The sequence below is a fragment of the Meles meles genome, chromosome 19 (genome assembly GCF_922984935.1).
Source record: "Meles meles chromosome 19, mMelMel3.1 paternal haplotype, whole genome shotgun sequence".
NCBI classification, from domain to species: Eukaryota; Metazoa; Chordata; class Mammalia; order Carnivora; family Mustelidae; genus Meles; species Meles meles.
In genome coordinates, this window is record NC_060084.1 from 4,400,815 (window position 1) to 4,427,624 (window position 26,810).

The following is a 26,810-nucleotide window of genomic DNA, read 5'->3' on the forward strand; positions in this document are numbered from 1 at the left end:
TTCCCAACCAGCGTTTATTGGTGCCGGACTCCCAAGCGGGCACTGGCTACGGGGGCGCTCCAGGCCGACGCGGCGGGGCCCAGGCCGAGTGGGGCACTACAGGGGCGCGGCTCCTACCTGGGTGGGGCGTCCCCCGGGCCCATGAGGCCGGGGGCGGGGGGGTCATGCGTGGCCACGGGGCCGGGCTGGGGCAGGTGCTGGGCCCAGGACGCCTCCCTGTGCCTGCTGTTCCCCAGCCGCGGCAGCCGCTAAGGAGGGCGGGGGTTTGGGGAAGGGGCTGCTCCTTCACGGCAAACAGGGAGAATACATTCTTGTCTGAAGAACAGTGAAAAGACAGCTGTGTACCAAAGTTTCTAGAAAAGAGTGGGCGGAGGGGCAGGCGGATCCAAAGGCCTCAGGGACGTGGTCAGTCGCGGCCCACGGTACACCAAGCAGCTGGGAGGGACAGAGACAAGAAGCAGGGCAGCGGGTTGGGAAGGGCAGCCCCGTGGCCCTGTCCCGGAGGAAGGCCGGGAAGCACCTCCCCGCCTCCAGGCCCTGCCCCTGCTGCAGCCCCCTCCGGGGTCATGAGGCTGCAGGGTTCTCTCCGCCTCCGGCCCGGTCCCCTCTCCGGGGCTAGCCTAACTCTCACACCCTTGGGCTCCCGCTTCGAGGACACACTGCACACCCCCCTCTGTCTACCTGGCACCAGGATCCTGGAGAGGGCCTCAGGCTGACTCAGCGTGTCCACCTTGACGTGCCGGAACGCCTTGCACACGGGGCTCTGCAGGTGCCTGCGGGACGGGGACAGGGGGCTGCTCTGGGGGCTGGGGGCGCCTCCGGCCCGGGATTGGGGGCACATATCTCTAATCGGCTCTGCGGAGTTGGGGGCTTCCCTCCTCCTCAGCCACACTAGGCGCTTAAAGAAACGAAGGCCCAGCCTCAGGGCCGCCGAATGCTCTGGCCTTGTGTTTGGGGCGGGGGACAGGCTGGGCTCCCGCCCCCTGTGGAGCGTTCTTAACCCGCTGAGCCCCCCACGTTCCCACGAGTGTTCTTAACCAGAGAACTTGCTGGGGCTTGAGCCCCTGGGGCCACAGCTCTCGGATGGCAACAGACTTCACGTTGGCTTCCTGGCTGCTCAGGGACCTGGGTCGGGAGCCCAGCTGGTTAGGGCAGTTAGGGCCCCAGTCGGCCCAGTAAAGCCAGCAGCCTGTGGGCCGATGCCACATGGACAGGTGCTCCGGGAAGGGGCTCGAGGCCTGCTCACCTCCTCCACGCCTCTTCCGTCTCCCAGAACTCGTAGACCACGAAGGTGAAGCCGTCAGCCAGCCTCACAGCCGCGATGCTGAAAGAGCAGCACCAGTTGGGGGCTGTCCGACTATCCCCCTCAAGGCAGCCCCCGAGACCGGCAGGAGGTGGGAGGGGCCCCCAGCACCTGCTCTCCGGACTGTTCGGTTCCAGGTTCCAGGGGTGTCCCTCACCCCCACCACGGGGCCAAGGGCTCCTCACCAAATGAATTACAAAGCGACGATGCTTTAACAGGTTTTCTATTCATTTAAAAACCCTACTTTTAAAAATAAAAGCGTCTTTCTCTGGCCACGCTCTCCTCTAGAATGGCTTCACTTAATCCTTAAAACACTCTTGCGAGTTGGAATGGGCCCCCCGGTGGCTGGGGGAAGGCCTGCGCGGGGCCAGTGGCCTGCCAGGCCCCCTTCCCTCCCTTCAGTAGGGCCGACTGTACCCAGGGCCGGGGCGGAGGCAGGGGGCTGCCTCCCCAGGTGTGGCTGACCCGTCCGGGAGGGGGCGAGGTGCTCAGATTCCGCCCTCTCCAGCCCCATCCTGACCTGCCCCCCCCCAGCTGCTCTCCGGCCTGCTGCTTTCCCCTAGCTCCGCAGAACAGAACCCCAAGCATCCCCCAGGAGGAGGGCTCTCTGCCAGGGGTGGCATTCCCCGTACAGTTCCCGGCAATTCCAGCCCTAACTGTGCCGGACAGAAGCAGGGAAAGAGGCTGCTCCCCGGTGGGCACGAGACCAGGCACGTGAGAGCCCGGGGGTCCGGGCCGCAGCCCTCACGCGGTGCCACCAGCAAAGCCGAGGCTGCAGCAGGGAGCAGAGGGTGAGGCCCTGGGGTGGCCGCACTAGGAGAGAATACTGGCTGCCCCGGCCACTGGCCCAATAAGCCCGGCACACCCCCCTCCTCCATCGTCCCTTCCAGCAACCCCAGGGACGACGAAGCGGAAGCCCGGGAGCCGGAGTCCCGGCCACTGTACGCGGTGGGGCAAAGCCGGAACCACAGAGCGGCCTACCTGGTGCACGGTCTGACCTCGAGGAGCCCGGCCCTGCCCTGCCCTCCACCCCCAGCCCCACTCACTGGAAGCAGCTCCCGGCCCCGGCAGTGCCACGGAGGTACTGGCGCAGGGAGTCCACGAACTCGCTCAGCTGCTCGGGGCACACGGCCATCTCCTGCCGGACCAGCTGCAGGTGCTGGGGGGCACAGAGGGGGTGAGGGTAGGCGCCACGGGCCGGCTGCCCCCCTCGGCCCCTCTATCCTCCCGGGACCCCTCCCGGGGCACAGCCCAAGACCTGGCCTCCCCAGACCCTGCCGCAGAGAGCTCAGACAGCTGCGCAACGTCAAACCAGAGAAGCCTCACAGGTACACACGCGCCCTTCACGCTTACATGGAAAAACGCGCTAACGGGAGCAGGGACCGAAGAGCCCCACGCTGCCAGCAGCCCCGCCGGCGCAGGACGCCCGAGAAGGGTGTGCACAGAGGCTCTGGGGCCGTCGGGAGCTGCCCGCAAGGCACTCTGGTCCGAGAGGCAACATCCCCAGGCCCAGCACAATTCATGCCTGCTTCAGTCTGTCCTGGTGTCACTGTGATTATCACTTTGCTCTGAGCCAAACTGTTTCCGAACAAAAAGACACCCCTGGGACGGCTGGGTGGCCAGGAACTGGGGCCGTGTCTCCCCGGTGGTGGTGCTGGGGTGTCAAGGACACGGAGTTGCCGGCATCAAGGCCGGGCTCCAGCAGGGATGGGGCCGCGGGAGGGGGGCGGGAAGGGGCCAGGCCTCACCATGTTGGTGCCTTCTTCATCCGAGAGGCGCTGCTGAAGATCAAACCAAAGGGTCTGAAACCAACACATACAAAGACATGTTGGAGACAAAGGCCACCTCCCCCAAAGAGGCCTCCAGGACTACCACAATGAGAGCCATCAAAGAGCTCCAGCCTCCCCACTCCACGGTTCCAGGGGCTCTGGAGTCCCCAGATGGCTAGACAGGGCTCAGTCCATACACAGCGCTAGCTCTGAGGGGAGCTGGGAAGCCAGGCTGGGCGACGGGCTGCATAGCGGCCGAGAGCCCTTCTGGCCTTGGCATGTGGGAGCACTGGGAGGCACAGAGGGCAACCAGAACTACCCCGGGGGCATTCTGCCAGCAGGGGAGGGTCCTCTGGGGACATGCAACCATGGGGGCTTGAGACTTGAATCCAGAATGCTGGGTTTTTGCCACAGCTGCTGGCAAAGCCCTGAGGTTCCCCATCAACATACCAGTCACCCCGGAATCTAATGCTCTCCACGGCCTGGTCCATTATCCCTGGCCTCCCACAGGCCTTGAACTAGATGCTCTACAAATACATCTTGCTGAACCGCCCAGACTGTCTGAGGAAGACACTGCCCCCGCCCCCACCCCCACGAGCCCCAAGAAAGCAGGAACCGCGTGCACACGGCTCACAACCCTGTGCCGGGGTCTAGAACACAGAACCCAACGGATGCTCCCGTTGGTTGAGAGCCGAAACGCTGGCTCCGAAGGCCACGAAAGCTGGGTGACTGTTGGAGGCTGGGTTCGAAGCCAGGGTCTCTCACCTCCCCACCCCCGGACTCCTGATTCTTCTCCAACTTGCGCACCCCACTAAGGCCATCTCTGCGCCTGCTCCTGTCCTCCTCCACGGGACGCCCATGTCTCCCGCACAGTCACAGACACGGGGTCCTTCCTCTCGCGTGGAGGAGACACAGCTGTGAGACATCTCAGCTACTTAGGAGAACAGCCAGTGGTAATCGGCCCGTGACCTGTGCGGTCACTACCTCTGAAATCCTTCAGGGTGTCCCCTTACGCCTGTGCCCCAAATGGCCTCATTTCTGCAGCCGGTCCGGCAGAAGGTGCGGACTTCTCAGAAACGCGGGGCTGCAAGGAGCTTTACAGGTGCCCAAGGTGTGCCTGGCCCCTCACCTTACAACGCCGAGGCGGGCTCCTGGAGGCGGGGGTGCGGGGTGCAGAGGCACCACGTCTGCCCCGCCCCCTCCAGCACCCCGCCAGTCCCACCCAGGCAGAGCGGCCAGGCGCAGGCGGGGGCGCAGAGGGCGGGCCCCCTGCCAACCCCGGATTGGCTCCTGCTGGCGGCCTGGACCAATCAGGGGCCGGCAGGAGGGGCCCCGCCCCGTCTCCAGGACACCCAGGTGCTCCGAGGTCTCCAGCCGCTGGTTGTTAAGGCGACCGCGAGCTAAAAATAAGCTTCAAACAACCTCCCCCCGGAGGCGCCGCGGAGTTGTTATGGCAACCGGGCCTCAGGGTCCCGCCGAGCGTTCCCACGGCGCCCGCTCGGCAGGCTTTCCGGGGAGGGGGATCCCACCTCGGCCTCCGCCTGCAGGTGGACGGCCGCCTCCGCCCTCAGGCTCCCCTCCGGAGGGTCTGGCCTCGGCCTCCCTCTGCGTGGGGAGCTCTGCCCCCGCGGATCCCTCCTCACCCCCAAACCCAGCAAAGTACTTTTTTGCCCTTTTGCCAAGGATGTGAAAAATCCAGTGACTTAGGAGACACGTACAATGGCTGTAACCACTGAGCTCGCGGGGAGCGGCTACCCGGGGTCCCCCAAACAGACACGTGCGTCTGGGTTTTGAACACCCAGTAACGTGGCCAACAACCGCTCAGAGTAGATGCTCACCGCGCGGCAGGCTCCGGGGGAGGCGCTCCGGGGGAGGCGTTAAGAACGCATTTTCTTTCATCCTCACAACAAGGCTAGGGGGAGGACTACTCTGAATACTGAGTCTGGGGCTCAGAGAGGGTAGGTCACTGGCCCAGGGTCACACAGCTGCTAAGTGGCCTCAGGGGACATCAGCCCCACCCATAGCTTCACATCAGACTTGCAGGCTCAAAGCCCTGCCTGCGGTACCAGTGACGGCCCCTGTGGGCCAGACTGTGAGGACCTACTGAGTGGTGAAATGTTCTCGGAAGACAGGATTCTGTAGAGACTGTGCCGTTTTTTTTTTTTAATTACCCGTGGACGTACTGAACCATATTTGAAAGAGGTCATGAACGGCCGCTGGTCACTGGAATGTTTCTAATTGCCTCTGGGACATCGCTGTCCCTCACCTACCGCCTTTTGCCATCACCTGCCCAGGCCAGGCCCACCTTCCAGCAAAGCCGCAGGAAGCCTTGTTGCCTGGCTGTCCAAGCCCCTGCTGACTCCGGCCTGCTCCCTGAGACGCCCCTCCCAGCTGCCCCCAGCCCTGTGACAGCTCCCCCTCTCCCCTAGCACCTCTCCTTGGGCCAGTACAAGGGACAGATTTCCCCTAGTCTTGTTCTCCGTTCCCCCATTCCCCTGGGGGATGTCCTCCCCAAAGTCCCTGGCTCCTGTCTGAACTCCAGGCCTGACCCTACACTCACTGGGTGCAGGGAGAGGGTGGCGGCGGGGCGGGCTTACCTTACTCTCCAGCCGTCGTATCAGCTCTGCCAAGCGGCTAATCTGGGCTTCCAGGCCCTCCTCCTTGGGGTCTGCAGAGACTAAGGAAAAGAAACAGAGATGCTGACTGTGGGAGGTGTGAGGCGCTCTCAGCCCTCCCAGTCCCATCTGGAGGCCCAGGCTGCATCCGGGCCGGTATCCCCCACCCCAGGGCGCCACTCTCTCACCGGATGGAAGACTCTTCCCTTGTTCTGCGGCCCCCAGCTTGGCGCTGGGGGCGTGGGGGGGCAGGGCGCTTGGGGCCCAGGTCTCCACCGCGCCGTGGCTGGCTTTGCTGTGGTTCTGTCTGCAGCTGGAGTGGAGGAAACACACCGATGACGGAGGCCGCAGGACCCTGGCCGCTTGGACAAACACTACACACCCACTGTGAGCAGAAATGCGCACAGGTGACCCGGTGGGGTCCCATTCCCGTGACGCTGCCATAATGGCCTTGGTTTCCCGAGGAGTAAAGGAGACCCACAGACAGGTGCCTTCTGCAAGGCCGCACAGCCGACAGGCATTCTAGGACCACCCAGCCCTGGCTCTGTGCCCGGGGGAGTGGGGATCCATTCCAGGGCTGACACTGAGCCAGGCTCCCACCCCACAGCAGAAGTGACAGCTTCTCCTCCCTGCTTCACTGGGGTGGGGCGGAGGGAGCCTGGCTCTGTACCAGCTCGAGAGGCCCCCTCTCTGAAAACGGGCGCCCTAAGACAGAGTCCAGAGAGGGCACAGACCAGCACAGAAAAATCGGTGCTCCTGCCCTCAGCCAGGCCCCATGTCCCGTCCCTGTCCACCGCCCCACGCACAACGACGCACACAGGCACAGAGGCACACGGCCCCGGCACGCCCTGATGGGCACACGCGGCTCATCACCAACAGTGTCTGGCCCAGGAGCGGGGGCTCGACCCGTGCTCGGGGGGGGGGCCAAACACCCACGTGCAAAGAGATGCCAGGACACTCACCCCACACCCGCAAATACACCCAGATGCACACACACCCCTGGGCACGCGGCCAACGCGCCCTGTCCCGGGTCTCCTCCTGCCTTGGGACATTCCAGACTTTGTCTCCCGTGATCCCGAGAGTTCGCAAGCCGCACCCCCCGTAACGCAGGGCCACCCCAAGTCTTCTGGGAGGGGAAAGGCGGGCAGAGTCTTTGAGGTGTCCATCCTGACGCTCCGCGAACCCGCAGCAAATTCAGTGTGGCTGTCACACCACAGGTGCGCGCCGGGGGAGTCCCGCAGGGGCCCCGGGCTTGGAACCGGTGGCCGCACCGCACAGGGGAGCCGAAGGGGACCTGCCACCCGGGGGCGAGTTAATTAGCGGAGATTCAGGGCGGTTCGAGGCAGGGGAGTGCATGTGGAGATGTGCCTCCCCCTCGCAAACGGTTCCCTCTGCCACCAAGGTCCCAAAGGAAGGTCCCCAGCATGGGGCTGGTGACACAAGACGGGACATGCACAGAGCAGGGAATCAGCCCCCGACAGTACCCACGGACACCTGTCCTACGGCGGGAGACAACACGCAGCTTTGAATCCAGACGCTGACCCAAAAATGAAGGGAAGCTCCGTGTCCGCCTCCAGAGCTCGGGGGACCCATCCGGTCACCGGGCTGAGCACGGACGGAGGCAGAGCCGTGGGCTCAGCAACCCCGGACTCCAATCCAGCAGGTGTGGGCGGGGGCCACAGGCAGGGGCCGGGCACCTGCACTTGACATTTCCCAGGTGCTGTGCCCACAGGTGCCCAGAGCACACACATTTGGGGAACAGCGTCCCTGAGCAGCTCTTGCAATCCTATCTGGCTGGGACCACCCCTCACCAGCCACACATCACGTGCTTGAACCCCCCACGGGACAGCCACCGACACCCCGGCCCCGGCGAGCCACTGTGGTTCCTGTCCACCGTTTCTCCACACCAGATGCAACGGCTGTTCTGGAAAGGGGGATGTGTCTCAACTTGGGACAGCAAATGTGAGGGCTTGTGGCCCCCAGGGGAAGGAGAGTGACTCCTCTCTGGACCCTGGCCGGCCTTCCCCACACAGACGCTCATCCTTGACTTTGACATGCAAACGCAGCCTGAAATCACTGCACTTCTCTTCCCTTAAAGTCGGGGCTTCAACGAATTCTCCCCACTGAAGAGTGTCTTAAATTTCTTGAGGAGATGCCAGGGATTCCTGCTTTGGGTTTTCCAATGACTCGGGAGGGCTGTCTAGAATTCTAGCTCTCTCTGAAATAAAGCTTCCTCAACTTCAAAAAAAAAAAAAGTCAGGGGCTTGGGCTGCTACTCTTTCTTTAAGGCCTCTGAGACCCCGGTCTCCCCTTCTAACAGATGGAGGGGAGGGCAGGCTTGGGCTTCCCCGCATCGCATCACCGGGGCCTGGTTTTCGAGCTATGTCACCGGCTCACGGAAGCTTCTCCAGTGATGGCAACCACGTAGTTTCCAGAGTTTACTTCCAGTTTCAAAAACGAGGCAAATCATAGAACAGTCTTAGGTAACAACCTTAGTGAGCGGCCCAGGGACGTGGCCCACCCGTCAGGCTCTCGGAAACGGTCTTAACTCCGCGCTTGCGCACACAGCGCACGCGGGTCCCGCACGCAAACCCCGTGCCCTGCACAGACAGCGCCTCATTCCACGCTCACGTCGCTGAAGAGGCAGGGATCGAATCGCCCCCACTTTCCCGGTGGGGAAATAGAGGCCCAGAGAGGTGCAGCCCCTTACCCAAGGACTCCCCAGCCCCCACGCACACACGGGGCCCCAGCAAGCAGCAGATGCCGTGGGTGTGGGGGACGCGGCCCCAGGGGACCCGGGGAGGCCCGGGACACACCGGATCTGGCTGGTCTGCTCCTCGATGGCCTCCACGGCGCTCTCCACAGAGCTCAGCAGCGACTGGATCTGACTGGCCGTCTCCTTCAGGAGGAAGCGCGTCACAAACTGGTCCACGTTGCTCCCGCCCTCGTACACCTGTGGAGGGAAGGGGCACGGATGGGAGAGGGATGCGGAGGGAACCGAGGGGGGGGTCTGGCACAGAGCAGGGGGGCACCTGGGGTTGGTGTCTGCCTCGCAGGAGGAAATGGCGACCCCAGGGCCACCCATGTCTGGGGGACAGTAGAGCTCCTGCGCCAGGACACAGGACACAGGAGACGAGGTCGGAGCCCTGGCTTCACCATGCCCTGGCTCCTCCCGTCCGGGACGATGACGGGAGTCCCGCTAGCCTCTATCTCACAAGGTCATGTGGAGGACTGAACGACAACGCGGAGATCAAACGCTCAGGGCCAGGCCTGTCCCAAAGCGAGTGCTCGGTGACCAGCAGCTGCTGTGATCAAGATGACGCGGACGCTGGGGACATGCATGATGGTGGGGACGATACTGGCGGTGACGGGGAAGACGGGGATGGTGGTGGTGGGGACGGTGAGGAGGAGGACGGCAGTGACGAAGACGGCGATGACGGTGACAAGAGCACGAGGACAGTGTTCGTGAAGATGATGCTGGCGAGGCAGTGTTAGAGATGGGCGTGCTCGCCGGCGGTGGTGGTCCTGATGTTCTTGCTGACAGGGATGAAGGATGACCGGAGAAGAACACACGACCCATCCCCCTCCCTCCTCCGAGGATGACTCCTTGGGCTCCAGGGCCTCCGTGAGCTCCTCAGAGAAACCGAAGAAGGCTCGAGAGCGACCAGAGAGGTTCAACAGGCCCCTCTCAAGGAAAGGCCGGAGACTCCATCTCAGAAGCAGGGGCAGCAGGGAGTATGGGGGGAACCGGGAGCCGGAGACTCCGAGGCCACGAGGAGAGCACTGTGGGGGAAGGAGGAGGAAGAGGGTTTCCACAGATTTTGCTCTGTGGCGGGAGACGGAATCGCCCCTTCTGTCAAGAGTTGGCTGCAAAGACATTTCTCAAGGCTTCTGGATCCAGGGGAGAGCCCTCTGGCTTCAGAGGGCTTGGCGGTGGAACGGAGAAGGTTCTGGCTTAGCCGGGTCACTCAAGGATGATGAGGGATCAAAGGGCACCGGGTTGGGGAAGCTGGTCCCCAGCACACTGTGCGCCTCTCCTGCCTCCTCAGCCAAGACCCGCCCTCCTGAGCCAGCTGCCCAGCACCGTGGAATTCCGCCCAGTCTCCACAAGGCGAGGGACGACAGGGCTCTCAAGGACAGCAAATTAAGCCATCTGTCACTCTGCCTGCAAATTAATTAGCAATGAGTGCACAAGGGAAGCATGGCTAGAGACAGAGAGGGAAACAGAGGCAGGCGTGGGGAGTGTGGGGAGCAGGGGCAGGCACACGCAGGGAGGTGTGTGGAGGGGGATGGCCTGTGCCAACACTGGAGACGAGCCCCGACAGAGAATGACTCTGTGGCAGAAGGCAGATAAGGCTTTGGTTCCCTGAAGCGTTTCCGTGACTGATTACCCTCCCCTGCAACGGCGGAAAGCGCTCTCAATCCAGGGATCAGCGGGCCCCGGACGAATGAACGGCCGAGAAGATATAATGGGGTAAGAAGTTACATGCAAAGACAGAAAACCCGCGAGAAACCATCAGGCAGAAAAATGAGCTGCAGCAAGTGTGTTAGAAGCACCTAGACCCGTGGCTGAGGTTGCGAAGACCCAGGAGTGGAAGTGGCTCGCTGAATTCCGGAAAGACCAGTTATCTTCCAAAGCGGTGAAAATGCAGCCTTTACAGATCTCTCCTCCGCCACCACCGATGCCTCAGCCAGGACACCAAATCCACAGATTCCAGAAGGAAAGGATCAGATCTGGGAATTCGGCATGTCTCTGAAATGCTACCAGATGAGCGCCTTTCCAGCCAGCTACGCCTCGGAATTTCCCCTCGAAATACCCAGGATCGAATCAGAGAAAGAACCCGTGATCAGGGAAGTCGTGAGAAGTAGCAGCAGTGATGGTCCAATTAAATTTAAAGTTAGAGAGGCCAGGAAATGAAAATATTCATCATCGCTTCATTTTGATCCCCCTGGATTATGTCAATAAAGAGGGCACAAGTATGGAAAAAAATATCTGAAAACCTCGAAGTCCTTTAATTCCACCAAGAGGCACAGAAGTGTCTTTTATTAGGTAGGTATAAAAGCCACGAAGGGCACCCACCCAGAGCTGGCTTGCTATGTGGCCAGTGAATAATGAAAGCTACAATGTTTCCCTTCGAAATCCCAATCAACAGCTCCTAAGAGAGCTGACCTGTAAATTGCCAGAGGGAAGAGGAAGCAGGGAACCTGCCGGGCATCAGAGTCCAACAGCAGTCAGAGCGGACAGATGGTAACAATTAAAGCAAGCAGAAAGCAGCCTGGGGCACCTGAGTGGCTCAGTGGGTTAAAGCCTCTGCCTTCTGCTCAGGTCATGATCTCAGGGTCCTGGGATCGAGCCCTGCATTGGGCTTTCTGCTCAGCAGGGAGCCTGCTTCCCCCCTCTCTCGGCTTGCCTCTCTGCCTACTTGTGATCTCTGTCTGTCAAATAAATCTAAAAAATTAAAAAAAAAAAAAAAAAAGCAGCCTGACTTCCCTTTTGTAAGCACACAGTCCCGGACTTGAAATGAGATCCACACGGAGGCACTCCTGAACCAAAACAGCAGCAGAAGATGAACGACGTCAAGCCTGTGCAAAAAAATCCTGCCCCCAAATCTGGTCAGACGAACAGGACAAGTCGTGGTATCACTCGAGGATGGGATTTAGAGGGCACGGTATTCCACAGGTTAGAAGGGTCAGGATATAACGTCAAAATCTAGCAGAGCAAGGGCAGGGCTCTACCGAACCTTCATGTAACGGGAGAGAGAAAATGGCTATTAGCACGGCCATGGTGGGGTGCCGGGGGGCTCCGTCGGTTGAGCATCTGTCTTCCGCTAGGATCACGATCCCAGGGTCCTGGGATGGAGTCCCGCATCGGGCTCCCTGCTCAGCGGGGAGCCTGCTTCTGGGACCCTCTGCATGCTGCTCCCCCTGCTTGTGCTTTCTCTCTATCACAAATAAATAAAATCCTAAAAAAAATAAGTAAATAAACATGGCAATGGGGTCTCAGAGGGATGCAGCCACTTCCTAAAGCAATTCTCTCTGTACCCAAGCCGTGCACTGCTCATACGCTTTGACCCAGTCATTTCACTTTTGATCGCCCATCCTTAAGAAATCACGCAAAGTGTGCGTAAATGTTTATATCCCAAGGTTACAGTATTATTTGTAACAGAAAAACCTGGTAATACTCTAATATGCCCCAAAGAGCAGAACAGTAAGTACATTTAAATATGAATATTTAAAAAGATGCTTCTGGGCACTTAATAACGTGGGAAAAGTATTTGTTAAAATATTAGGTGGAAAAAAAGGCAAAAAATAAGTTTTTGTGCACAGAACGATATTAAGTATATTGAAGAAAGTCACCGGGGAACAAAAAAGGCTCAGAGGTAATAAGGTAATAGACTAACATGATTAACGGTGGTGAGGACGGTGTGAGGTCAGAAACGATTTGAAATTCTTCTTCATACTTTTCTCTATTTCCTAAATTTTGGACTTTGAACCTGTACCATTTATATAATAAAAACATAACAGAAGTCTATATGTGTCAAACAACACAGCTAAAAATACAGAGATTAAATCATTCGGCATGTCAAATAAATAAAATCTTAAAAAAAAAAAAAAAGGAGTGGCACGGTGATGTTATTAGCATCTCTAATATAAATAAAAATCTTGGGGTTGACCACAATGAGGGACCGCATGCACTCTCCATTTGTACGAGAGACACAGTTTCCCCTCTTTACAATGAGTCTTAATAATACACGTGTCCTAACACAGAAGGGACAGCCATTTTCCGATTTCCCGTTCTGGAAAGGATGATCCCCATCTTCCTCTTGAGCACCCACGAAGTCATTATCAAAACAGCTCAAGCACCATATCACTTGGAAATCACACGGTGTGAGAGCGGTGGGGGAACCGGGGCTGCTCGCCTCCGTCCCGCACAGGGAGGCCCTGGATGAGCAGGGATGCGGCAGAAGTCCGGGGAGAGTCGGGGAGGAGGTGCCTCCCACGAGAGAATCCCGAATCCCGAGAATCCCAGCTGCAGGGAAAACGTCCAAGGTCAAGGTTGAAGACGTCCAGCCGGACTGTCAGAAGAACGGAAGCCCTGCTCTTCCCACGTGGAAAAGAGCAGTGACCACCAGCCTGCGGACCCAGGACAGAGGAGAGAAGGCTGGAAACTGTAGCTACGGCAGGAACCGTATCGGGAAATGGAAAGACACGTGTCGAGGGGCTGGGCATCTGCGGCAAAGCTGGGGGCGCCGGGGTGGCCCAGGTGGTTGAGAGTCTGACTCTGGATTTTGACTCAGGTCGTGATCTCAGGGGCGTGGGATCGGGAAGGAGCCCCAAGTCAGGCTCTGCGCCCGATGGGGAGTCTGCTGGAGCTTCTCTTTCCTTCTCCCTCTGCCCCTCCCCACTGCTTGCTCGCATGCTCTCTTTCTTTCTAAAATAACTAAGAAAATGTTCAAAAAACCAAAACAGGTAAAACTGTCAAACAGAAGTTTTTAAAGCGTAGCCCAACAGGACCAACATTAAAACAAGACTAGAGCTACAGAAGCAGATGTTTTGCTGAATTCGATCTCCATCAAGTTCCTGCTTGGGGTCAAAGAAGATTTTAGATTTTTTTAAAAAAATCATCAACATGATATGATACTTTATGTGGAAAACCCAAAAGACTCCACTCCAGAACTGCTAGAACTTGTACAGGAATTCAGTCAAGTGTCAGGATATAAAATCAATGCACAGAAATCAGTTGCATTTCTGTATACCAACAACAAGACAGAAGAAAGAGAAATTAAGGAGTCGATCCCATTTACAAGTGTACCCAAAACTATAAGATACCTAGGAATAAACCTAACCAAAGAGACTAAGAATCTATACATAGAAAATTATAAAAGTACTCATGAAAGAAACTGAGAAAGACACAAAGAAATGGAAAAATGTTCCATGCTCCTGGATTGGAAGAACAAACATTGTGAAAATGTCTCTGCTACCTAGAGCAATCTACACATTCAATGCAATCCCTATCAAAATACCATCAACTATTTTTTTCACAGAAATGGAAGAAATAATCCTAAAATTTATATGGAACCAGAAAAGACCCCGAATAGCCAAAGGAGTGCTGAAAAAGAAAGCCAAAATTGGCAGCTTCACAATTCCGGACTTCAAGCTCTATAACAAAGCCTTCATCATCAAGACAGTATGGTACTGGCTCAAAAACAGACACATAGATCAATGGAACAGAACAGAGAGTCCAGAAATGGACCACAACTGTATGGTCAACTAATCTTCAACAAAGCAGGAAAAAATATCCAATGGAAAAAAGTCTCTTCAACAAATGGTGCTGGGAAAATTGGACGGCCGCATGCAGAAGAATGAAACTGGAGCATTTCCTCACACCACACACGAAAACAGACTCAAAAGGGATGAAGGACCTCAATGTGAGAAAGGAATCCATCAAAATCCTTGAGGAGAACACAGGCAGCAACCTCTTCGACCTCAGCCATAGCAACTAGCAACTTCTTCCTAGAAACATCTCCAAAGGCAAGGGAAACAAGGGTAAAAATGAACTACTGGGGCTTCATCAAGATCAAAAGCTTCTGCACAGCAAAGGAAACAGTTAACAAAACCAAAAGACAACTGACAGAATGGGAGAAGATATTTGCAAATGACATATCAGATAAAGGGCTAGTATCCAAAATCTATAAAGAGCTTAGCAAACTCAACACCCAAAGAACAAAGAATCCAATCAAGAAAAGGGCAAAGGACATGAACAGACATTTCTGCAAAGAAGACATCCAGATGGCCAACAGACACATGAAAAATTGCTCCACGTCACTCAGCATCAGAGAAATACAAATCAAAACCACAATAAGATATCACCTCACACCAGTCAGAATGGTTGAAATTAACAAGTCAGGAAATAGCAGAAGTTGGCGAGGATGTGGAGAAAGGGGAACCCTCCTGCACTGTTGGTGGGAATGCAAGCTGGTGCAGCCACTCTGGAAAACAGTATGGAGGTTCCTCAAAAAGTTGAAAATAGAGCTACTCTATGACCCAGCAATCGCACTGCTGGGTATTTACCCTAAAGATACAAATGTAGTGATCTGAAGGGGCACGTGCACCCGAATGTTTATAGCAGCAATGTCCACAATAGCCAAACTATGGAAAGAACCCAGATGTCCATCAACAGATGAATGGTTAAAGAGGTGAGATATATAAGGAATATATGGAATAATTATATATATATATAATATATATATATAATATATATATATATATAAAATGGAATACTACGCAGCCATCAAAAGAAACAAAATCTTGCCATTTGAAAGGATGTGGATGGAACTAGAAGGTATCATGCTGAGCAAAATAGGTCAATCAGGGAAAAACAATTATCATATGATCTCCCTGATATGAGGAAGTTGAGAGGCAACGTGGGGGGTCATGGGGGATAGGGAGGGAAAAAAAGAAATAAAATGGGATCAGGAGGGAGACAAACCGTAAGAGACTCTTAATCTCAGGAAACAAACTGAGGGTTGCTGGGAGTTGGGGGGTGAGGGATGGGGTGACTGGGTGGTGAGTCACTGGGGACGGTGTGTGCTATGGTGAGCGCTGTGAACTGTGTAAGACTGATGATTCACAGACCTGTACCTCTGAAGCAAATAATACATTATATGTTAATAAAAAAAATCATCAACATACTATGCATGACTGATCGCGAAGCTGAACGTGTCCACGACGGTTTTATTTAAAACGGCACTGAAAGGGACACAAAAAGTCAAATGCTTCACTGAAACCAGAATGACCTCAAAGGTCGATGAAAATACTACCCCCTCCCCTCCCCCATGTTGGACCTTGACCCCAGCCTCCTGAATAAGATCCTTCTATTTTTGAATAAAAAAAGGATTCCGTGGTGGAGAAGCGGATTCACACACAACAAGATCTTCCAAACCCACAATTCATCCCCAGATCAATGTCCAGCCGCAATTTCCAAGGGAGACCAAGTGAGAGCCCAGCGCTGCGACAGAGGGTCCGGGCACCCGCCGGGGTTTCTCCCAGGAGTGAAGGAATGTTCAGCAGAAGATACTCCAAGAATAGAATCCACCCTGCCGAGCGCTGAAGGAGACTCACGCCATCCGAAGGAAATTTGAAAGACTCACTGCGACCTCCTAAGACGAAATGTAATGAAGGGAAGGCAAAAATATATATACATTTTTTAACAGGCTGAAGAGAGTTCTAAAAACAGAGCTGGTATTAATATTGTCATTAGTGGAGAAATACTGGAGAAACACACTTGAAAATCATGAGCCACAAGAGGAAGCCTGACGCGGCTGCCGAATCGGGGGGAGGAAAGGCATCAGGACGCGCCCCAGAAATCAGAGGGCTGCGCGCCTCAGGAACCGAGAAGCCAAGTGCACCAGGTCCCAGCTCGCGCCGGGACCCCACAGCCCCGGAAGCCAGTGGTCCACACAGATCGACACAGACGCATCCCACAGACACAGAAGCATCCCAGAGGACCACGAGCTGCATGGCTACCAGCAAAAATCGGTTCGAAAACCAGCCAGAAAAAGAAATGCCCGCTGCCCCTGCCAACACCAGTAGTCACTGGCCCCGCTGGAAATGCCCAGAAGGCCGCCCCGAGCGTCACGTGCGTCTGGCTTCCCAGACCAGACTCTCGAGAACCTGTCCAAGTCCTACTGGTTGATGCTTGAGTCCTCTCCTTGATGGAGAGTGAGGTCTCCCTGGCAGGGTTATGGTCAGACCCAGAAGGAAGCGAGCACGTGGGTGACGCCTGAGACAGCCTCGCCGGGAGGCGGCTCCATCCCCGACGGGACCCCAGGGGTCCTGTGGGGGCACGTGGGGCGCGTCTCCCGGCCCATCAGGTGCGGAGCTGGGCTGCTACCCCAGGTCCAGGTAGGGATCCCAGGGTCTGGGCTCTTTCCACGCTGCCCTGCAAACCCACTGCCCACCCACTACGTTCGGAACGTCCACCCCGAATCCAGGCGGCGACAGGCAACGGCTCCGACAAGGGATTTACGACAGGCTCTAAGACCCAGACTCAGACAGCAGGACAGGAGGAGGCATGCGACGTGGGTGCACGGAGGCTCAGGACAGGCCCGGCTTTTCTGAGACAGAAACGAAGAAAGGGATCCTCCGATAGACGTGGGGCAGTAACCGAGAACCACTGGGAAGAAACGTACAGAATTCGTCTTGCTTCTGTCCGGGCAGACAACAGGAGTCTTAACGCTAGAACAGTCACCTCTGCTCTGTGCCAGGCCCCGTGCTAAGCAGCCGGGAGACCATACTTCGTTCAACCCCCCGAAGACTGGAAGGGGGACGCTGCATTCCACAGATGGAGAAACGGAGGCTCGCGGGGGTAAGGGACTGGCCGGGCGTCCTTCAGTCTGGTCGGCATGTCCCTTACCACATCCCACTCCCCACTCCCTCCCTGCGCACCTCGCTCAGTGGGCTGCACCCCCTCGGGGCCAACTGGCCCTCCTGTCACCCCCCAGGTGGGCCCGGAGTCCAGGTCCCTGCCTCAGCACCCCCCTCACTGAGCCCGCAGCTCCGGCCAGCTGGTGGACTCCGCAGGGTTCCCGCTTCAGAGCTCATTTGCAGAGCTACGAGATGGGACTGGTGACTGTGTGCCAGTGGCCACCCCAGGGCTGGCCAGTGCGGGTCCTTGGCAAGCCCAGGGCATCCCTTCTCTGGATCCCTGCCCCTCCAGCAGCCCCCGGCCCAGCGGGGCGCAGACCCCGAGGCCGGGGGACGGGCTGCTTCTGCCCCTGGGCTTCAGCAGAGATGGCACGACGCCCAGCCCCCAACCTGGCCCCCGCTCCCTGCCTCCTGTCCTCCTCCAGGGCACGCGAGGAGACGATAGCACGTGGGCAGAGCCGCTGGAGAGACCGCTCTCTGGGATCCACAGGGGCCCCTGCACTGCGCTTGCTCCCAACACTCCCAGTGGTCCTGCCCCCCGGACAGGGTGCTCACACCGGACACTGTGCAAGCCCTCAGCCAAGCGCAGATGCAGGAACCCATGCCTTTCCCTCCCCTGCCGTCCCATAACCCTGCTGCAGGAGGGCGCGAGACTGTTGGGTCCCTCCCCTGTCCAAGGGCGCTGGAGGGCCTGGGGAGGCCGCTGCTCCCTTTCTAGTGCCGCGTGCCCAGACCACGCTCCACTCTAGACACTGCAGGGCCGTTCACCACGCCGCTCCGCCCACCTCCACCAGCTCCCTCTGGGAGCCCCCAGGAAAGCCCACCCCAGAGCCAGACCCACCCAGCGCTCAGCATCCCAAGTCCAGGCCCCTTGGCGGAGGATGCTCTGGAGCGAATCCCAGACTCCGGAGCCCCGGGAGCCACCCACACCGCCTGACCTTCTTGGTGTAGCCCATCGCCTTCAGGACAGAGTGGTTCAAGGTCTCCAAGGAGGCCAAGACGTCCTCGTAATCGCCCATGTGGTCCACAAAGTAATCTGAGGGAAGGCAAAGCAAAGGTCAGGGGCAACGGAGGAGGACCCCACCCTTGCGCGGCCTCCCGCATCCCACCTGAGCCCTCAGTGCTCCCCAGAGGCCCATCCCACCACCCCAGTCCTGGTCCCTGCAGAGCTGGGCACCTACCACATAGCTCCTTGGTGTCCACGTGGCTACAGAGAGAAGGAGGGAAACTCAGGTCAGGCCTGTCCCCGTCCCATCTGCCCTCCCACTCTGCAGCGTGCACGGCCCCGGGCTGCCCGCTGTGCCTCATCTATCATCATCCACACAGGCCCTGCCAGCCCTGCTTCACGCACGAGGTCAAGGACGCTTCCCTCCCAAGGACGGAGCAGGGAACCTCCCCCTGTAACTCTTCTGACCGCAGCACCGCTCGCTTCCTCTCCTCACTCTGCTGCCCATGTCATGAGCACATGGGACACAGACTGGGCCTAGGCCAGGGGCTGGGAGAAGGGTGGGAATGGGACAGAAGACGGGGAGCCCATAGCCAGTATGGGCTTCCCCCAGGGCACGCCTGCCTGCTGGGTCCTGGGGCTCTTGGGAGTCCTGGGACAGGACTGCTTGTCCCCACATCCCTATGCCTACAGCGCGGAGAGGACTATGTCCTTCCTCGGAGGACACTAAGCCCCAGAATGCCACCCACGCTGGGGAAGGTGCAGGCAGCAGCCTCCGAACGGAGACGCGGTGGTGGGCCGTGCTGGGGGCACATGCCAAGGGACCCTTTCCGGGCCCTGGTTCCCTCACTGAGAGAGCAGGGACTGCCCTGGGCTGGAGAGCTCCTGGAATCCCAGTTCTGGAAGATGCACCTGGGAGAAGCCTCCTGTGGCCAAAGAAATCTAGGTTCAAGGCTCTGTAAGCCCTGTCTTAGAGATTCCTCCAATTCGTATCCCATATTAAATGTCCTGACAAGTCCTGCAGAGAGGAAGCCTGTTTAACTGTACTCAGATGAGGATTTCAACCAAAGCCTCCTTCCCCCCTACTCAGCTGGCCCAACACAAAAGGCCCCGTGACAATGAGTAAACCAGAAGCCACCTACAGACCCCTTTCAAAGCTCCCTGGGGGCTGCAGGAAGTGCTTAGAAACCTCCATCTGTTTGCAGAAACCAAGCCCTTCACGGGGGCTGCAGCAGGAAGCTGTTTCCGGTGGCCTTTCCCAGATAAGGACACCTGCCCACCCTGGTCCCCAGCCTGTGCCTCCCAGGACACTCGCAGCCCCAACGTCCGGTCCAGGTCACCACGGTGCTGGGTCCCCTGCAGGCACGCCTGGTGCGGCATGCCTCTAGCCTGTCTCAGGGGACCCCGGCTCAGCACACCCGCTCCAAGCAGCACCCCCGGAACTCTGGTCCCCATGACCTGCGTGGGCCCGAGGAGGGGGATGGGCCGCGGGGCAGAGAAGGGGGCCGGGCCTCATCCTGCCCGGGGTCCCAGGGAAAGAGTGAGTTGGTGGGGTCAGGTGTGTATGAGCAGACCCTACACTTTGCACTTGACTTAGGGATGGGTCAGGCCAGAGGTTTTGGCTGGTTCTGAGATGCAAGTTCGGGGGGTTATGGTGGGGTTTGTGAGGTAGAGAGGAACAGGGCTCAAGTCAGAGCTACAACTGGTATCTCGTCAGTTTGGTTTAGGACAGGACCAGTGAAGATCAAGGTCACGGAGGTCCCCTTGGGACCGGGGACGAGCACGAGGTGCCTGGGTCTGAACCGGGCTGAGTTAGCAGGAGGCGGAGGTCACTGCCAATGTCTCCTTTTCATGACCGTGTGGGCACGCCGCAGTGTCGAGGCTCTGTTCCTTCTTAGCCACGTGTGCCCAGGACAGACAAACCGGCCAATGCGACGTCCCTGTGCCCACACCCCGGTCACCCCGGCCAGCGGGGGCCACCAGACCTGACCTGTGGGTCGGCAGGTGCGGGGATGTTTCGGGTCTCCTGCCCCTCCAGGGGAGTGGACACAGAGACTGATCGCCTCGCCAGGAAGGAAGACGGGTCCCCCCAGACCCACGGGACGCAGCCCCAGCCCAGCAGCGGGGGTCTGGCTCACTTGGTGTTGTCGGAGTCGATGGTGTGGAAGAGGTCCTCCAGCTCCTTCTCGTCGAGGACGCCATCTGCGAAGAAGAGCTGGAACTCCTCCAGGGACAGCTTCCCGTCGTCTGCAGGGGAGGGAGGAGGGAGGGAGGGCAGCTGGTGTCTGAGAGATAAGACAGCCCCGAGGCCGGCCGGACAACCCCCCAATCTGCAGATCAGCTCCAGCCGGAGAACCTCCGCCCGCCCAGCGAACGGCCAGATGAACTAGTAAACTCCAGGTCGCAGAACAATCACTGCCTCTTCCCGCTGATTCCCAAACAAGCACATCGTAGCCCACTTACAGAGTCCCCGAGCCAACAGAGTCGGCAAGCGGCAGCCGGCTGGCTGGGGCTCATTCACGGACACGGTCGACGAACGGCACCTGCTCTGGGCCAGGCCCTCTTCTCCCCCGACTCGCCGGCCGCTGGGGGTGGGCACCCTCCAAGGGAGCACCACGCCAAAGCCGGGGGGTCTGAGGACCCTCCTCTCTTGCTTCCAAACGTCCACACAACCTCCCCGATACCGGCACCATCTCCAACCGCAGCCCCAGGTCCCGACCCAGGGGAGGGAACACCTCCTCTCCGTGACCCAGCCACGCGGCAAACTGGGGGCCCAAACCGTCACGCCGGCCCACGTGAGACGGTGGCCCACGGAGGGCAGGTGGGTCTCAGTCCGCCAGAGGACAGCCATGAAGACACCGAACCGCAGAGAAAGGAGGCCCCGGGCGGGCACTGGCCAGCCTGTGTGTGCCTGGGACGGCTGAGGCCCCCCAGGCCTGGGTCCCGCCCACCCACCCTGTGTCTCACCGAACCTCCCTCCGCCTGCAGCGCCCCCCCCCGGGGCACTGGCAGGTCTCATGGGCTGGGGGCAGGCGGTCACAGAGGAGGGTGTTCGAGGCAGACGCCAGAGACACTCTGGGAGAGGCAGTGGCCCAGCTCTCCACCCCCCCCCACCCCACTCCAAACTTCCACCAAGGCTCACCTGTGGAGCAAACTCTCCCGTTGCTGATCTCCACCCCCTCCCCATGATCTCAGACCAGTTCCAGCTGCTCCTTAAAGGAGCCATGCCTGCAGGTGTCCGTGCGAGTCAGGGAGAGGGAAGCCCCTGCCCCTTGGCGCAGACCCCCTGCCGTTACGTCCAGCCAGTCTGCAGTCAAAGTCCCCTACAAGCCCACGTGGCACCTCTGTGTGGATGAGAAGACGCCCCTTCCGGGTCGGGAGGGAGACCACCTCCTGCAGACCCCCCCCTCGGAGCGGGCCTCAGTCCCAGGACCCCGAGATCATGACCCGAGCTAAAATCAAGAGTCAGAGGCTTAACCGACAGAACCACCCAGGTGCTCCCATTCCTGTATTTTAAAGGCCCGGGATGATCTCACTTTGCTCCCACAAACTCTGCAGGGGCTCAAAGCAGGGCCCAGAAACCAGCTCGGCAGAGGGAGACCCTTGCACCTTGCCACGGCTTCCCTCTACCTGTCTTCCCTCCGGCCCACGAGGCCTGCAAGCTCAGGAGCTCAGGAGACGGGAGAGAGGGAGCAAACGCATGTGCAGGAGGGAGGGCGGGGCTGCGGGCAACCTCCCTGCTTGCCTCTGACTGCCAGGCTCAGCGCCGCAGAGGGAAAGGACTTTGTAGCTTTCAGAAACAAGAGCTCCCCACCCCCCAAAACAAAGCAGACAAGCCCCACCCCACGCCCTCACACACACACACACACACACACACACACACACACGCCTGCGCGCGCACAACCCTAAAAAGGCCTTCCCGCTACCAGCTGTAAACGAGGCACGGCCCACGGAGGCTGTTTCCAGTCTGTGAAGAAGAGACTTTCCAAGTTTCCTCTGGCACCAGAGCTGTACAAACAAGGAGGCCCCGTGCAGAACTGCGGCCAACACGCGGGCCATTCGGTCCTCACGAGACTCCCATTTTCCAGAGCGCTAAACAGAGACCCAGAGCCGCTAAGGGATCCACAGCTGGAGCTCGAGCCTCAGCCAACTGGCCCCCGCGTCCATGCCTCCCCCCAGGCCAGGGGCAGAGTCTTCCGGTGAGAGCCCCCGCCCCTCCAGGGGCAAGGCCAAGTCTGCACTGCCGGGGAGGGGAAGTGTGCAGGGATTGACTACTCATGGCTGCCACGGGCGCGGCCTTGGGGGTGTGGGGGGCAGCTCCCTGCCTTTCCCTCCTTCCGCCGATCAGGCTCCTCTGTGCGATCAGGCTCCTCTGTGCACGCTGCACTCAGGCGGGCAGGCAGAGAGACGCCCGCCAGGCCCCCCAGGCAGAGACTTCTCAGCTGACATTGACCTTGAATGTCCTGCCACAGCCCTGATGAGCCCAGCTCCGCTAATGAGGGAAGGAACAGCTCCTGGCTCCTGGCCGGGGCCTCTACCATCAGAGGAGAGGGCCTGGCACCCCCCTCAGGTGTCTACGCTAATGAGCATGAGCTCAGCTCTGTCGCTGTGACCTTTCAAATGCCAGGACCCTGCCTGTGTCCACGTCCCTGGAGAGGCACGCGGTCTGGCGCTGCTGGACACCACCCGCCACCCTCCCAGGCTTCGTGCCCGGGCTGCGGGCAGACCCCCGACCCTCGGCCTCCGCGCCGGAGCCACGATCCGTCTGTCTCAACGAAGAAGCGTCCGTCCCGGGAGCCACCAGCACAGGCTGGCCCCGAGCACCTGGCCCTGGGGTTCTGGAGGCTTCTGCCAGGAGACCATACCCCACCCTGCACCCCTGGGCCTGGGGCCGCGTGGTCACCTTCGCCACCTGCGGATGCCAGGGCAGGGCCAGCACCCACCTGTGAGTCCCGTCTGCGGCTCCGGCCGCCCCTGCGGGTTCGTCCCGACCCCCCCCCCCCCAAGACGTGTTCTCGGTCCCCGCTGCCCACGCTGCTCCCCGGCCCGGGACCGGCAGTCCCGCACCGGCGTGCTCTGGGCCGTGCTGTGGGCATTGCTAAAAAGAGGCTGATGCGTCTTGTCCCAGCAGAAGCGCAGTGAAGCCCCGGTGAGGTCGAGGAACAGGGGGTGCTGGGTGGCCGCTGGCAGCCCCCGGGCGGGAAGCTCCCGGGGTAGCGCGGGTAGGAACCAAACAGCTGCTGGCAAACCACGGCGTCCACGCCCACGGGTGGCGTCGGCCTCACGGTTCCCCAAGGCCTGGGCACCCGGACCCGGCAACAGCCCCACTAGGGCCCTCGGAGGGCAGTCCCGGTGTCATCAGGCCCACTTACAGATGGGGAAACTGAGGCCCCAAGCATTTGGTGACCGGCCTGAGGTCACAAGAGCCAGGACTGTGACAGAGAAGGGACTCCACCTCCTCACAGGCCCCGAGGCTCCTCTGGGACCGACATCAACCCGGTGACAACCCCCCAGCGCAGAGGCCGGGAAGGCCTGAGGCCCCCAGAGGGGGATGGGCTCGGCCTCCGTGGGGGCCATGGCACAATGTCGAGGGACTCCTCCGCTGTGCTCAGGGGGCGGAAACACGGTCTCCCATGGGGCAACAGGCGACTAGGAGTAGACTCCAAATGGGCCTGTAGGGAGGCTGGCGTGCCGAACCCTCACCAGGGGTGTGCACACACACACACGGGTCCGTGCACACGCGGTGTGTCCAGCGGTCATCACAGAAGCAGGCACGGCCACGCAGAGCCACGGCCGCCCGCACAGAGACCGGCAGCCAGACTCCTGCTGCGCCCCACGGCCGTGCACAGCCACACTCGGCAGGGAACAGACCCGTGACCTCGAAGCCTACAGACCTTTGGAAAGACCTACTGTGTGCCCATGGCAGGGAGAAGCCCACATTCCTACCAGCCAGGGACTCCCGATGGGCGAAGGTGACCACGCGACCCCAGGCCACGGCACACTAAAGATGCCAGAGAGACACCTGCATCCGGGTCCGGGATCAAGCCCCTCGGCCCCCGCTGGACCTCGGAGGCTGTCTGGGCCCAGGTGCCACAAGCGCTTCTGGAGGTCACTGCAGGGCCCCCGCATCCCTATCCATCCCCCCTGCTCCAAATGGAACTGCTGCTGAGAGTCCCGTGTCCCAAGAGGCCTGGGAGGGGCCACCGTCACGCCGAGGGGCAGGGGATGGAGACCCCTGGGCCCTGGCTTCTAGTCCAGGCCTGTGCAAGGCCCTTCCCCAAGGCCTCTCATTCCACCCCATCCTCCCAATGGGGGGATGGGTCAGGGAGGGAGGGGGTGCGGGGCCCTGGGCCAGAGCGGCCACCTGCAATTCCAGCCCACGCGGGACAGGCCCCGGGGCCCAAGGACTCCCTGCTCCCCACCCTTCGCACACCTCCTCCCTGCACTTTCCCAACAGCCAAGGCTGCAGGCAAGTTAAGAGTAACCAGTCAGCCCACTTTAGAGATGTGGAAGCTGAGGCCTGCGGAGGGACTATGTGATACCTAAAGGCCACGGAGCGTGGCGCTGGCCCTGGGAATAAGGACGAAGGTGTTTATGTGAAGTCGTGCTGCTCCTTGTTGCAGCTGTGAGGCTCAGCTGTCCCTTGGGAAACCTGGTCCTTCTCAGGCCCCCACCTCCCTCATATACTGGAAAGACTTTCTAAGAAGTCAGGGGAAGCGCAGAGTCAGCATCCACGGGCCCCGACAGTGTGCCCCTCACGTCGCTGGGGAGGACACCTGACGTGGCGAAAAGTCCCGGTGTCGCACCACAAGCTCGACTGTCTTCATGCGGCTGGGTGACCCTGAGCAAGTCACTTAACCTCTCTGGGCTGCTACGGAATTGTCAGAATAGGAGCAACAGCACCGAGGGCACCAGGTCGCGGCGAGGAAGACATGTGCCAGGGCCTGGAGTGAGGCCGGGGGATCCCTTAAAGGGTGGTCGCTGGGCACCCCTCCCTGCGCTGCTCTGGTCCCTCCCAGCTGTATGAGGGCTGACGTTCCCCAAGCACGTACAATATGCAGAACGCCCGGGCATCACAGACACCAACTCCCTGAATCCCTGTGGCATCCCTCCTAAGTAAGAACCACAGGAATTCCACTGTATAGACAGGGAAACTGAGGCACGGGGCAGAGCTGGGTCGTGGCCTTCTGACTTCAGCATCCTGTACTTTGGACTTTTAGGTGCAAGGCTGTTCATGCCCCCAACTCGTGGTCCCTTCCCCTGAAGCATCAGGACAGAAAGAGCCAGGGCCTCACTCAGGGGACAGTCTGGGAGGGAAACTCACCGTTTTTGTCGGCCCGGCGGAAAATCTGCGGAGAAGAGAAGTACAGTCAGCTGGGGCCCCAGAGGGGCAGACGCCCTCCAGTGGCTTCTGACTCATCCTGGGATCCCACTCCCGGGGGTGCGGGGGGGGGGTGCTGGGAAGCAGAGCAGCCCCTCCCCCAGGAGAAGACCCCAGCTGGGATCCGGGGCGGGAGGGACGCTCGAGGCAGAGCCCTCCCAGCCGCCCGCGAGGAAGCAGCGCCCACTCTCCTTCTGGGCCGCCAGCCTGCCCACGGCCACACTGGCAGCTACGCGTGCACACACGTGGACACACAGGCTCACACCCAGCCACATGCTTGCGGGTGTGCTTCCAGAGAGGGCCGTCCACGCGGCCGCACCCACCGAGCTACGCGCAGTCCCACACTCGGCATCTGTGGCCCGGGGACGCTGCGCCCCTCCCGGAACCCCGTCAGTTATGTCCCAACAGAGATGTCTGCTAAGGGAACCTCGAGGACCAGCGGGGGCTGGCAGTGGATTGTTGTCCGGGTGGGGGAGTGGGCGGAAGCGGGCCACCCAGAGCTCGGCACCCCCGCTGCAGATGCGAGGTCGTGGCTGCAGGGGGAGGGGAGGGGGGAGCTGACAGCCACCCGCCCCTCCAAGGGTGAGCTGAGACATGGTGTTTGCAGGGCGAGGTGAGCCATGCTGGTAAGAAGGAGCAGGGGGAGGCATCGCCGCCTCTGACCATCCGTCCCACCTCTGGCTCTGGCCCTGGGGCCAAGGACAGAGGTCACCCTCCCCCCCAAGCACCGAGACTGTGACACACTGAAGCCGCAGCTCAGGAAGGCTTCTCGGACATCACCCCCTTCCCTCAGCTGAAACCCTGCTCTGGGGTACCTGCGCAGGAGCCCCCATGGCTGGGGCGGAAGGGGGAGCAAGGAGCAGAGCCCCGCCCCACTCCTAACAGCAAAGTTGCCCCGAGGCCAGGGTCCTACCCCCAGCGACCCAGGATGGCCAGGACAACCAAGCAACCGATGCAGACCACGTGACGGGGTTCCAGGACTCTGCTCCCCACCCCCACGCACCACTCCGTCTCCGAGATGAAGAAATGGAGGCTCAGAGCCCACACACACCAGCACGGCAAGGACCCCGGAGCCCGCTGCCTGTACACTTGGGAACGGGAAGGGTCTGGACAGGGCTTTCCCCGAACTACGCTGGGGTCTGGAGAGAGAGCGGCTATGCAAGTGTGTGTGTGTATGTGTGTGCACGCGCGCATGCCTGTGCAAGCACGCGCGTGTCCGCAGGCAACCACAAGCACCCACAGGACAGCTCTCCCTGTCCTGCCCAGCCCCCTCTGCACAGAGCCAACTGTGGTTTCCAGGAGAGAAGGAGGGAAGGGGAGAGGAGATCCACGCTCCCCCCAAGGATCCAACACACGGGCAAGACTCTCC

The 26,810-nt window shown here is 59.7% G+C and overlaps 1 protein-coding gene across 2 annotated transcripts in view; it reads right to left on the minus strand.

Annotated features, from left to right (window-relative positions):
* The window catches only part of NECAB2 (N-terminal EF-hand calcium binding protein 2), a 28,043-nt gene continuing 1,233 nt past the window's right edge, over positions 1-26,810 (minus strand). The window contains exons 2-13 of one of the 2 annotated variants that reach the window (XM_045987488.1): positions 25,385-25,409; positions 20,199-20,307; positions 18,296-18,321; positions 18,053-18,150; positions 8,504-8,640; positions 5,876-6,000; positions 5,670-5,749; positions 3,052-3,105; positions 2,350-2,462; positions 1,247-1,324; positions 682-773; positions 1-435 (exon numbers count right to left, since the gene is read on the minus strand). In XM_045987488.1, the coding sequence (XP_045843444.1) occupies positions 407-435; positions 682-773; positions 1,247-1,324; positions 2,350-2,462; positions 3,052-3,105; positions 5,670-5,749; positions 5,876-6,000; positions 8,504-8,640; positions 18,053-18,150; positions 18,296-18,321; positions 20,199-20,307; positions 25,385-25,409 (966 nt within the window). In that variant the 3' untranslated portion in view covers positions 1-406. Of the gene's footprint in view, positions 436-681; positions 774-1,246; positions 1,325-2,349; positions 2,463-3,051; positions 3,106-5,669; positions 5,750-5,875; positions 6,001-8,503; positions 8,641-18,052; positions 18,151-18,295; positions 18,322-20,198; positions 20,308-21,986; positions 22,276-25,384; positions 25,410-26,810 lie in introns of those variants that run through there. The other variant, XM_045987489.1, reaches the window with a different exon arrangement.